General features: G+C 41.2%; 1 protein-coding gene across 1 annotated transcript in view; it reads right to left on the bottom strand.

Moving 5' to 3' along the window:
• ush2a (Usher syndrome 2A (autosomal recessive, mild)) overlaps nucleotides 1-14,440 on the bottom strand; it is a 160,423-nt gene that overhangs the window by 44,333 nt on the left and 101,650 nt on the right. Inside the window, 5 exon segments of the mRNA XM_026378646.1 lie at nucleotides 1,354-1,690; nucleotides 2,899-3,122; nucleotides 12,755-12,976; nucleotides 13,055-13,223; nucleotides 13,628-13,856. Of these exon segments, the coding sequence (XP_026234431.1) occupies nucleotides 1,354-1,690; nucleotides 2,899-3,122; nucleotides 12,755-12,976; nucleotides 13,055-13,223; nucleotides 13,628-13,856 (1,181 nt within the window).

Below are 14,440 nucleotides of genomic sequence, written 5' to 3'. Positions count from 1 at the left end.
TTATCCAAAATAACATCATTTAAATAGCTCATGTTGTATTAACATCTAACAAATATATGCATACACATCACTGGTGCAAAGTCAAACATTCGACTGTTACAACCCGTCTGGTGAAGTATACATATACATACAGATGCACTGACACACACTAACACATATGTGAGTTATTTTTAGGAGTGTTAAGGGACTGCTGCGGTAAAAGAGACCATGTTTTAACCACCAGTCTGGGACTTGCCTTTACTACTGTAATAACTGAAGCAGCAAAACACGCACGATGACACATACATGTAAATAAACCACTGAATGTGTTTGCATTGATATGTACCTAAAAAGGCACAAATAGAACTTCTGCACGAACAGTTCAGTGTATTTATTGAACATGTTGAACTGTGTGTGTAAGATCTACCTTTTTTTATTTTACAGAGAAGTATGACATTGTGTGTGTGTGTGTGTGTGTGTGTGTGTGTTCATGAGAAACATCTGGTGTATAGTGGGTGGCGACAGCTTTATGGGCCTCTGCCCAGATGGTGTCACAGCATCGTCTAGAAACTCTTATCCTAACCGCCCCATGCTACACACACACACAAAAAATAAAAGAAACACATACACATAACCACATTTACTAGAGAGATGCATTTAAACACAAACTAACTGGACATCAACACACATAAAACACATGTAATTATGAATGTACAACCACCCGTACACACACACACTCACACACACAACATCCACATCCACAATTAGTCTTGATTAAACAGACGTGACTACCCAGATAAATAATGTGTGGACGCAATGAAAAACCTGACATATACGCCCACTAGCACAAACACACACACACACACACACACACACACACACACACACACACACACACACACTAAGTCCCTTTGGGCTGATAAATAGTAGAGAATGTTGGAATGGCATTTAAACACCCATCTCTAAGTTTTAATGATACACAAGTGTACAGCACAGAGAGAGTTACCACGTTACAGCCATTAGTGTTCACTGCAACAGCTGCCTTGGCGTGTGTGTAAGTGTGTGAATGAGTGTGTGGAAGGGCATCTGTCTCGACCCATTGACGGCAGCGGCTGATACATTTAGCGTTTCAGTTTCTGTGTTACTTATTCTTCCTCCAGCAAAGACATTTGACATCCCAGCCACTGTGCATTAATGGACACGCTCACACCACAGAGAAAAATGATGAGGTCCAACATTTGCGTCAAAGAGGTGTCAAAACAATTACATGGTTTGTTAATGTGACATGTAACTGATGAGGAAAAGTTAAAGAAAGAGAAAAAACTACTTTGTTAGCATTCAGTGTGCAAACACAAACATAAACACGTGTATTACCTGTATAGGTGTGTCTGCTGGCATCTCCACTGTACACGACCTCTTCATGCGATGAGCAAAGACTTCCCTCATATCTCGAGTTCTCAGGTTGTGTGTGACTATATATGTCTGCTGTTTTATATGCGTTATCACTTTTGTTTGTGTGTGTAGACAGAACCGTGAAAGTTTCCTGTGTGGAGGTGATGGAAGGTGAGCGTAACGTGGAGGGTGTCTCAGGCGCAGAGTGAGCAGACAGGACCCATGTGCAGGCGGCAGTAGATGGATCGAGGTCACAGGAGCCACAATAGGCTGTAGATGCTGCAGCTACAGGACACACAGTGCCCTGCAAACACTGGTGCTGCAGAGAGGAAGGAGAGAGTAAGTTAAATAACTTCAGAGTCAGGGGAAACACAAATGCAGAAAAATGAAACCACTGCACAGGTTCAGACACTGTATGAGTTCAGTTTGTACATCTTTACATGCAGAACGTAGCTTTGTAAGTGGTATGGGTAATTCAGAGCTAATGACAGTTCCCACTCTTTGTCCCTCTGTGTGCCCATGTGCTTTTGTCACGCTGATTTAGGAACACACAAACACCACATGACCTCAGTTGATAAATGAAAGATGGCCCAGTCCCCAACTCCTGATGTGTTAATGTACTTTATGTGAGTGTCAGAGAGAGGAGAAAGGAGAGAGGGAGAAATCCACAACGTCCAGTGCACATGTTGGGTCTTTTATTTTATTTTTTTACCAGCACTACTACTGTAGCTGCCTTTATTGGTAGCTGACACAGTTCTCAAAATAATAGCTGCATTTCAATTCTTACTGACTTTGGCTTTTTGTATTTAGAGATGTTCTGTGGTGCAGTTTGGTACAACTGAGAAAAAACAGAGTGATCGTGTTCATTAGATGTGATTATCGACATAATCTACGGTCTCAAAAGTCACTATTTGAGGATCCTCCTCCACTTCACCTGTGGGGAAATGTCATTCACAAAAATGTCAGCGTATATACAGCAATTACTGCCAACCTGTGAAGCTTTAAGTCTGCCACCAAGAAATCAGCAAACAAAAACATAAACTGTACAGAGTCAGCAGCTGCTTTAGAGGAGTCAAAACAATTAGAAATGGTTGTGATGTGTCAGCAGAACAATGTTGTGCTGTGACAGAAATAAAGAGGAAATAGTTCAGATTGCGTTGCACTAAAAACATCTTTTTAAAGCTAAACATTTGAGAAGCCATGATGACAATATATTATTAACAGGATATTAATTTAGCATGATATATTGTTTTTAAAATCAATCAATTACAGTATTATTTTATAACTTAAACAACTTAACACAACAGTTTTGTAGTTAAACAAGTGTGTGTTTCCCTGCAGGGAGGCAGTGGACCTGTTCATGGCCCAAACAGCAGGTGTGCACCACCAAGACATCTGATGCATCCAAGAAAACGTCAAAATCTTTATTATAAAATCTCAAATTTAAAATATGTCATGCACGCCACTGTGGAACTAATCTTCACATATGATATTTCTTGCATGAGGCCCAATGTGTCATGCACACACCTGTATTGAGAGGCCAGGTGTGGGCCGGTCAGCACACACGTGTCGTTGAGGGTCATAGCCAATCCCATTGCAGCATTTCTCTTCCTGACGTATGACCTTCGATCCACAGCACTGCAGTGTCACCGTGGCGTTGCCGGCGGGGTGCATTGTGGGGTATCCGTCATTACCCACGCAGCAGAGAGTGGTTGATGAGTTTACATACTCCTGACCACAGCAGACAAATCCTACAGACAAGAAAATACACGTTATTTTCATCCGGGATCTTTTTATTTCCATCCATCTACTTTCTTAACTGCTTGTCCACTGAAGGGTCGTCCACTGAGAGGCAGCGTACACCCTGGACAGGCAGGCGTACAGAGACAGACACTCACATTCACACCTATGGGCAATTTAGAGTCACCAATTAACCTAACATGCATGTCTTTGGAGGAAGCCGGAGTACCTGAAGAGAACCCTCACAGACGTTCTCAAGCACCTTCTTCTGCCTGCCTATTTCTAGTTCCTTCCATGTTCATCTCTCCACACAGCAGTAATATTAAGGCTATGCAGTCGCAAGACTGCAGCAGGGAGAGGAAGTGTGTTTTTCTGAGAGCTGCCATCTCTGACAGCGATAGGTGATGTCTATCTGCCACTGATTCACCTTCAGCAGCAAGGTGACATTTAGAATATACACCATCCCTTCATTTCCCTGTAAACGTTTAGCAGGTGAATATAAAAATTCAAGTAATAGTCCCAAGCACGTAATATCCGATTTATCATAATCCTCAAAACTAGTTGAACCAATCTGGCTAACGTGACGTCAACACTGGTTAGTTAAGGGCATAAAGTGTCTTATCGTGGCCTTAGAACAGATTAGGGCTCTAACATTATCCTGCTATAATACTAAGTCAGCAACTGCCTGCTGTGAGGATGCATTGGAAATACAAATGAGCATGATATGGAACAGCATGGCACGGCACAGCATGACTAAAGTATCACAACTGTAACAACAAATCATACTTTAATATGATAATATAACAAGTGCAGCAAAAGAGTAAAAGCTTGTCATTTTGAATCAGATGGAAAACTGTGATTATCTAGTTTGAAGTTAAAGAATCCAACTTTTATGACGTATTTAGCAACTGTTTCCTAACAACTGACGACATGGTGATCTGTGGCACTATCTACCTCCAGCTGTGGTGCCCATTTTATTTGACAGCAGACATTAAACACTAAGTCATTGCTTTGTATCATGGCCTCGCCCTTTAATAGGACTGCAGCTAGTTGTGCAGTGATAAATAACTTATTGCTTAACAATCTAATCAGCGTTCACTCTTTGAGCAAATGAAATGTGGTTAATTTAAGCAATCATTTCACTTAAAGGCCAAAAGTGGAGAATGGCACATATTTTCTACTGTGCTGCTGCAGTGCATTATATCCTCCCCGCATCCATCACAGGCACTATGTGACAGGAAAATGCATGTGTATGTGTGTGTGACTGTGTGACATAAAGGCAGTCTGACGGCTAGTAACTCACTTAGCAGCGGCAGCTGTTGCAGAGTGGGGGCTTGGTGGCCAATTCCCCCAGCGCCTTACTTCAGCCTCAATGACGCGCAAATAAACAGCTCAACACTTTTCCAAAATAGCTTCTCTCCACTCATCCCTCGTCCTCTCGGCAGCCTCACCTCTACCACTCCCTTCCACCCAGACACCAGACCTCCTACAACTCATACCGATTTACCTCTCCTCTGTCCACCATTAGCAGTCTGTCCTTCTCTCCATCGTCTGCTGTGGTTCTGCTCAAACATGTGTATGTTGATTCTCTCTTATTCTTCTGACTCTGACAAGTGAAACTATTTGACCATGACTTCAGGAGATATCTCCTGCTTCCTCCCAACCCTCTATTCTTCCTCTTTTAGTGCATCCTGAACTTCTATTTCAACATATATCCCCCCGAACTCTCTCTGTCATTTCCCCTGGGATGTTTAAGTTATACATGTTCTACCTTCTGCTCTCTCATCCACTCAGTTCATAGTTCTACATCATTTGTTTACTGTTCTGCAGCAACTTCACTATTATATTATCACCCTTTCAGCAGAAATCCAATCCCTGTCGTCGTAAGCTTTATCTGTGCATGGGTGTGTGCGACATGCTTGCACATTTGTGTCAACATTTTGAAACACACACCTCCTCTCTATAAGCTGTGTGTGTTTGTGCACACACCTACACGTGCGTGTAGGTGTTGACAACATTTTATCACACACACCTCTTGTTTTCTCTCTTGAATCACAGAATGCTTCAGCTCTAATCTTCAGATTTACGTTGGATTTGCATACATTCGTTAATAGCATCGGGAGCGCCGCGTCAACACAAGGTGCTTAGACAACGTGAATTATTATTAGGGTTTCAGTCATTCCACTTAATGATAAGTCAATATTTAGCCCTGCCAATGAACTACTGATAAAAATGTGTGTTGTGGATTAGGGTTATCCGAGCTCTCTAGGAGACCAAAACCCCTCCACGACTTTAAACAAACCAAACACTTTTAAATACCTGAATATATTACAAGAGGTTTGGCACAAAGTGCAGAATAAGTGCACACACCAGTACAATCACACTCACTGTAGAATCATCTACTGTTGTGGCAACACAGGTCTAAGAGTGGTATAGTGCAAATGATTAACATTAGTGTATAGTATAGTATTATAGTATATAGTAGTATAGTATATTTTCATGTAAACCTGGAAATAATCAGCAAGTTTGAGAAAAAGTATGTTATAACAAATAAAATTAAATTAAATAAGATTCAGCGGCATTTTGAGATCAGAAATGAAATGTAAGCACATTTGTGACACTGTTGTTAACTGAATTGCTCAAAGGTCAGATCTCCTTGAGTTTTATCCACTGAAGTACACTTTCAGATGACATTTGATCCACTCATCAGAGGCTCATTCAAGTAAATCATCTTGCAGCCATTGTTCTATAAATGTAGTTTGTATGTCTGGGCCACAAGTTTCCAGCAGAGTTGAGAATGGATCTAAACGAAAAACTGTTTTTATTATAAGAACAAGGGCTTTTTCTCAGCTTCTGAAGGTTAGACTCAAGATTAACTGGATAAACTGTCCTCAAAGTATGATCAGGCAGTCGAAAAGTGACCACACCATCAGGAAATCAATGCTTTAAGCTTTGTTCACTGAGACATATGTAATATCAAAACTTTTTATTAAACCATTAAGTGATCCCATTGTATGGATCCAAAGGGTTTCATGCTGGAGAAGTCGTTTGTTGAAATCAAAAGACATCAAAATTACTGCCCTATGGGACCTGTTTGACTTTTAAATATTTCTAAGGCTGCTAAAGGTCTGACTACCTGTTTAAAATGCAGTGCTATGGGATTACACTCATTACTACTCCTGATGTTACTGCAATATTCGCTTTTGTGGGTCCATAATGATCTATGATGATATACAGATAAGTTCGATATTAAACCGTTTCTGTCAATTAATTCAATACAATCAATGTCTTTCCTCTGGTTGTCTCCTTTTGGCTTTACATCTCTTGTGTTTGGTTCACATAAATGTCTGACGGATGAAGATGATGTAGGTTGAAACACATAAAAAATACTTCATGGCAGCTTATTTACTTCAATCTTTTCTTTTGGATTATTTGTCCTGCACCCAACTTGGGTTAGATGTTCACACCACAACTAATTCTTTAGTGATGTACCTTTACTGAGTTAACTTCAATGTTCAGTCTTAATTTTATTTGAATTGCTCCACTGGAAATGAGAACACACACATAAGTGGTAAAAAAACTGGTTGGGCATAAACACACAGACTTACTGAGTGTGTGTGAGTGTGTGTGTGGTTGCGCATGTGTGCCCTTTGTGCTCCACAGAGACTGTACGCCATGTCGAGAGATGAAATCACAGTGGATTGACTTTCTCACACAGTGCACAGAGTTCCCCTGTGGACACACACATGTAGATGTTGAGACAGCAAGCACACACATAATCAAAGACACACACACACACACACACACACACACACACACACACACACACACACACACACACACACACACTCATCAAATCTGTTCCCAGCTGACTGGTTGTCCTCTTGTCTTTCTGATGTCTTTTTTAAAATCTCAACATTACCAGCTGGGCGTGTGTGACATTGTGTGTGCATGTATCAGTGCATGTAAGTGCCTTGAGTGTTTCTTTAAGTGTGTGTGTGTGCTGAGCTTAGGTAAATGCTTTGGCAGTTATATTTTCACCACTCTACAGGGATTCACTAAGGAGTGAGACATAGCAAGCAGCTGTTCATGTGTGTTTAAAGTGTCTGTGAAAGAGCAACAGAGGGACACGAGAGAGAGGGAGGGACTGGAGTCAGGAAAGGGAACGTGACAGTGAAGGGAACAACTACAGGAGTTCCCTCATCGTTCCATATTCTCCCAGCAGAACGCTTCGTTCTTAGAGTGCAGGTCTACTTCGTAGAGTTTCCAAATCTAGAACGGGAGGCAGAGCCTTTAGCTATCGAGCTCCTCTCCTGTGGAACCAGTTCCCAGTTCACCCTCTCTACATTTAAGACTAGGCTCCTCTGCTCGCCTCTTCTGTATCTACCTCTCTCTGTACTTTTCTGCAGGTATTTCCGATCTTGGAGCTGTAAATTTCCAGAGTACAGTTTCTATCCTACTGACCGGCCCAGTGTTTTTCCTGCTTCTTCTTGTTGTTCTTTTGTTGTCTGCTGTTCTTTTCTCTTTCCACTGGCCCAAATTGGTCGAGACACTCACCACTCACTCTCAACCTGGTTCTGCTGGAGGTTTCTTCTGTTAAAGGGAGTTTTTCCTCTCCACTAAACTGAATAATAAACTATTGTTTTGTCTTAATGGAACATCTACATAGGTGTAAAGAGGTCCATTATCAACAAACACCTCTCTTCTGTCCCTCTATCTGTATCTCTACTGTAAAAGGTACACTACATGTTTTATAGTAGACTCCACACCAGACACCTTCACCTTACAGGTAATCCTACCACTATCCAAGCTTTACACATACTGCCAACACAGTCCACTCGCTGCTCACACCTGGGAGTTATGTCTGTTAATGTTAACACTAACATTATTACATTAATACCTTAGTGCAACAGTAACAACATCAATGATTATATAAAACCAAATAAAATGCACCCACACTCACAGAAGACTGTCCTCATCTCTGTGCTCCTGACAGCCTCTGGTTTTATTCTTGCCAGTCATTAAAGTAAACCTAATAGAGAAGCCATCATCATAAATGCATTAAGAGAGAGAGAAATGTCTTCCTGTGTTCGGAGAGCACTCGATCTTCTAAAGCAGCCAGACGCTGCTGTTTGGAATGAACTACTGTTGGCCATTTGCTACCCATCATTGATGAGGGGCTTTTGGCAATGATAAACATACACACACACACACACACACACACACACACACACAGATAGATATAAACACATTGAAAGGACACAGAAATGACATGTATGAAGAAATGTGCAAACATGCAAACACATTCAGAAACATACACAGACACAGACAAATACATCAAATGCAGCTTGATTGCACTGAGTTGAAGTGAGAAACTAGAAACTATGCACACTAACAGACACGTATACACACAAACGCATCCACTCTCTCAGCTACACCAGGCTCGAAGTGAGCTAGCTTAACTACTGGGATAATTTCCCTCCAGCAAATGGTCACTGTGCCCTTGAAAAACATATTTGATTATTACTTTTTCTCCCCCTCCTCTTTTTTTCTTTTAGCATCATCACAGCCATTTTCATCACGCGCTCTGATGATGGCACGGCAAGGCGCGTTAAGATAACACCCCGGCACCGCCAGGCTTTTAACACTTAAACGGTGAAAAGGGATATTCAGATTTGTCCTTGAACGTTTGGATGGGGCCTGCTGAGCTGGGACAGAGGGAGGGAGTACGGGAAGGAGTTAAAGAAACGCACACATTTTTAAGATTCACTCACTTCAAGAAAACGTGAGGTGGGGAAGGCATCCACAGAAAGAGATGGGGCGCGAGGGGTTGAAGGGCAGATGGAAGAGTTAAAGAAGTGCACACTACAAAAAAAAAAGAAAGTGTGAAGGGAAATGATTAGTGGAGAACACACAGTGAAGCAGGGAGAGAGTCAGGGAGCAACGGGAGGCCAAAGACACCACACACGTCCCTTTAAACACCTTCTAATCTCACCTAAGTCTTAGTTAAACATCTTACATACAAACTCTGAGAGAGAGGAAAACAGGAGCAAATGAAGAGCTTAAAAGTTGGTATTGAACCTGCAACACAGGAGGAAATGCTGCATGAAAACTGAGGCACTTGTCCGAAAACAAACAGTATTTAATCTACTTGAAAGTGAAATCAAAACTGTTTAAACAAACAGGAGATTTGGCAGAGACGGATTTAGTGCAGAGACTTTGTGTTATTGTGTCACAACTGGGAACGTTATACCATCTTAATAATGCCCCAAAGACTAAACCTGCCCAGAGTAAAAGTTAAAAATGGCACAACAGCTGTTACCTGAGCAGACATTTTGAAATGATACCGATTCTTTAAACAGAGACTAACTAAACGCTGGTTTTTAAACTGAAAACTGCTCTGCACAAGCATCTTATAACAAAACATCCTGGAGCTCTCTGACTTTAAATGACAAGACAGCAGCGCAGGTATTTATTACATTTATTACAGTGAGTTTTGTTTGAGTGTTTGTTCGTGTGTAGTCGCTGCATTCTTATCTTTTATATTTCATACAGGAACTCAATGGACGACTTCCTAAAGCAGATGCTAATGGCTAGTTTGACAACACCATTTGTTTTCTACTACATTTGTGAGTTGTGAGCAGTTTGTTCATGCACATACAGAAAATAACACTAAACAATGTTGGCTTATTCCTGCACTAGCATTAGCTTTAGCAGCAACTGTCAGCTTTGAAACGGTTCCTTCATTCATAGATTTCATATTAAAATAAATGATAAATGCAGTATCTTTCTTTCTATTATTATTTCTATCTTTTCTCAAGTCAAGAAGCTTTATTGTCATTCCAACCACATATAGCTGAAGCATTACGTGCAGCCCTACTAATATTAAAGATGGAAGAACAAGTCAACATAGTCAGATTTCTGCAGGCGAAGTGGTGACAATGACTGTCAACAGTGTCTTTTTAATATTACCTCTGTGAGGTGCTCAAGTCAGAAATGACTACGTTATCTCTAAGGTAACATAACCGAGATGATAGTAAATAACACCAGATTAGTGGAAAACAGCTGAACAGGAGAGACTCATACATACTCTCAAAATAAAAAACAAAACCAAAAAATTGTCTCCCTTTAGTAATTACAAATATACTACACTAATAAAAATGCCGAGTGCAGAATGAGAAGCTACACAGATTGGCTCAGCTGTGTATTTGATTCTTTGGGAGAGGTTGGCTGAGGTGACATACATGACCCTGATTCTATTTCATCTGATGAAATACATTGGATGTTTTCCTGTTTCCTGTGTGTAAACGCTCATACAACTGTGTGTTGCATAGTTTGAGATGAGTCCATATGTGTTTATGCACGTATGGCTGTGTGTTCTTTTTGTGTTTATGTGCGGATGAGTGTGTGTATATCGACGTGCGCGTGTGTGCACGCAAGCCGGTATGTGTATCTGTTGCCAGACGGCTGTCTCCTGGCATTGCTGTTCCCCTGCAGCGTGTGTGTATGGTTGTTGACAGTGTGGACGGTAATGTGTGATAGATCGCACTTCAGGGACCCCATAATCACATCAGCCTAACCTAGTCTATCAGCTGGGCACAATGGGATACCCTTCACTCCTCCTTTAATCTGCTCCATCTAGCTCTTCACTCCTGCTTTCTCTCGCTCTCGCTCACTTTCTCTGTCTTTCTGTTTATCTGATGCATATCTTACAACTTTCTTTCTTTCTCATCTTTCATTGCATTTTCTTACAATGTATATTTTATTTTTTTCTTTAATGAAAAATATAATTGTACTTTATTTTTACCCTCTCTCTTTTGTCATCTCCTTATTTTTTTATATTGTATTAATTTCTTGCAGTGTAACTTATTCTAGTGAACACTAATGTTTCCATTAAATGTTGTATCTGTCTGCTTCATGAACTTGAATTTTCTTTCCTATTTTAAAACATTTCTTTCTATCTGACTCTGTTTCTTTCCATTTGTCTTTCTTTCACATATCTGTCTCTCACTATATCATTAAAAATACAAAACCCTGAACATGGTGAGAAGGAGCAATGAGAGTGAGAGGTGCCAAGGTTAAGTAGCCTATCCTATAATAGGTGTTGCTGTGTGCATGTTGTGTGAGTGTCTTGAAACAGACGTGCGGGGTCGAGGTTGCATAGCTGGCCCCAGGGCTCCCCGACAGCGCAGTGCACCCAGCAAATGGCCCTTAGCCTTGCTAGCACCACTAGCCCTACAATCCATCATACCATATGTTCTCAATGGGGAAGCTAACGCTAATGACTGATGAGTGGATAGGAAGTGGGCACATAAAGGGAGGGAGGGGTGAGAGTAGGTTGAGGGGGTAGAAAATGCGGTAGAAGAAGGAAGTTGAAGCAAGAGGCCAGAGAAAGAAGCAGAGGAGGTGGGGAAACAAGTTAAGGGAAAGTAACAAAGATGACGACAAAGGGGAAGAGGAGATGGGAAATAAATAACAGAGGAAGATGGAGAGGAAGACGAAGTGGGGAGCATATGCACTCTTTGGGAGGCCTCCTAACATGAAGGATGACCATATAGCCGGCTCAGTTGGAATAGAAAAGAGGATGTGGTGGAGGAAAAAAGTAATGAGATAATCATGACAGTACAATAGAGTATCCAGTAGAATCCTGAGAAAATTAACAAGTACTACCCAGTATTTCAGAGTTACAACTTCTGAAAAATAACTGTTACCGACAAATGTAATGAACAGACATGTTGGATAGAAAAATACAGCACGAACATTTATAGTTATAGTGGAGAAATACGTGATAAAACCTGAAATAAAAGTATTGTCTTTCCGCAAACTTGCTTTTTAGGAACCTATTTGTCAGTGTACATGTACTTTATTTGGGCAGGGATTATTTGTGTGTGTGTTTGTGGGCAGGCTAATGGAGTACTATAGACCTGCCCATATGGGGCCATTGTTTATGTGTGATGAATAGAGTCCACGTGTCTGTCTCTGGCACTCAACACTAAGCAAACCCTGCTGAGGACACCCTGTTGACTCTGTGTGTGCGCACGTACAATGTCTATGCATGTGTGCGCTTGGTGAAAGAGCGAGAATGAGTGTGTATTTGTCCTGCTGTGTGCTTGGCAGTGCCCTCAACGGTGCCATCCCAAGTGTGTTTCATCATCATCTGCCATGACAAAGATGTCTAATGACACACACATACACGCCCACACATACACACACATGCACACACAGTCCCATCTGTGCCATGGTATCCGGGTGCTTTGGGACACTGCGGGAGAGGAAGAAAGGGAAACGACCCCACGTTCCTGCACCATGTGTCTACCTCTCAACCCTATTCACTTTACTCTCTCCTCTCATTTTCATCTTTTTCCTCACTCTCCTTCCACCTATAAACATTAAAATGCCATTACGGACTAAACTAAAATCTGTTTTGGGCTTCAGTAACTCATTTTCTGAATAAGGGGTCATTTTGTTAATAAGACTTTACTATGAAGTTTTGTTTCCAGAAGGCACAGCAGCATGTCAAACATCCAATTCGCTTTTATTGTTGAGAATACAATCTAATTCAGCATCAAATCTTTTCATGTTCTAACTCTTAAAAGCTTAAAAATAAAAAACATATTCTAACAACAGCGGCTCCTTCACTCACCTGCGTTATATACATGCACTTCCCCCTTCACAGCATCACCACAGCACACCAGTGTATCATGTACAATTCGGCCTCCACAGCACTGGACCCCGTAGCCGTCATGGAGGCTCCCGCTACAGCAGAGCTGGCCAAATTTCCTGGAGTAAGGAAACGCCCCACAGCAACTGTCACCCAGCCCCACTGAGACTCGGCCCTGCGAGGGGTCAGGACAGCAGTATTCATCTACAAACACAAGGACAGATTTTAAGAACATGGAAAATGATAGTCTCCAATCAAGTAGAAAAGTGATTTGAAACTCACAGGTTTTTACTTGAACGTAGTATCCTCCACAGCACTGGTGGTCGAGAAGGGCTGGGAGCAGTTTTCCATTGCAGCAAATTGGGTCGGAGGAATTACTAAAACTCCTGTAACTGTCCTCGCAGCAGTGATAATGTGGTTTCTTAGTGTGCAATAACCCACTGCAGCAAACCTGAGAAATAGGCACAGAACAGAATCCACACAGAAACATATGTGAATCTGGGGAGAAACATCCAATCATATCACACTGTGTGTTCCATGTACACATGTGCACTTCCAATACTTAAAGTGTATAAGCAATAGTATTTGTAAGAGTGAGCTTAAATGACTTTTTTGTCCCACTCAGTATTTATGGGGGTAAATTGTTGGATAATTTATTGGCATTGAAATTTAGTGACACAGGGATGGAAGTGAATGCAGATGATTATTATTATTATGTGTGTGTCTGAGAGAATACACAACTACAACATGGTCTCTACTTTGGAACAGCAAACAAAACAATACCCACAACTTTAATATTGCTGCTTTTGTATCACAAAAACTGCAAAATGCATTAATTGGTCAGACGTTATTCACCTGTGTGTTGGGGTTGAAGCAGGATGTCCCACACACACTGTGACTAGCAGGACACTGCAGGTAGGAACATCTGAACCTTAAACCACTTGCACCTTCTGACTCTCCCTCCACAGAGGAGGTGACCCCTGCCAGCCCAACAGCACATGACCTCAGGGTCCGTCTTAAGACCTCATAACCCTGCATGATGCCATTGGGTCTGCCAGGATGGGACCAGTCCAACCTCACCGTCCTGAAGAGAGAGATAGAGAGAGAGAGGTGGGATTTTTTTTTCTCCTTCACACTCCTTTCACACTGCAGCACACACACAAACTTTGTCATCTCCAAACACACTTACACTTGCATCCATGCATGGTTAATGACTGACAAAGTTGAGTTACAGTGTCAGGGTGTGTGTATCTTCATACACTTCACACTATTGATTTTCCTATTTTTTATCTCTGACATTTTTGGCAGGGACAGACCTGTGTAGTAACACACAGAGTTACAACTTTCACAGCCTCGTAGACAGGAAATAAGTCACAAATCATCACTTCTTTCCAAGTGTAAGACTTCCAGCATTGTAATTTAGGTCAAACCCTGGGAAGTAGCACATTTTAAATGTCATTTTATTTAACTGACTGCAAATAAAATGTCACTTTGACAGCACATGTTATTTATTTGGAAGCTTTAAGAAATGCACTTTTGAGACAATCTGATCACATCAACTTTTTTATTTAATTAGGACATCTCAGTTACAAATTTAAAATATTACTTATTTGGAAGGATTAGTTTATATTAAAAGTTAAACACAATTTATCAGTAATTAATACCCAA

The sequence above is a fragment of the Anabas testudineus genome, chromosome 3, assembly GCF_900324465.2.
Source record: "Anabas testudineus chromosome 3, fAnaTes1.2, whole genome shotgun sequence".
In the NCBI taxonomy this organism is placed as follows: Eukaryota; Metazoa; Chordata; class Actinopteri; order Anabantiformes; family Anabantidae; genus Anabas; species Anabas testudineus.
The sequence above is the reverse complement of the archived record's forward strand: the minus strand, read 5'-3'. Positions and strand labels throughout refer to the sequence as shown.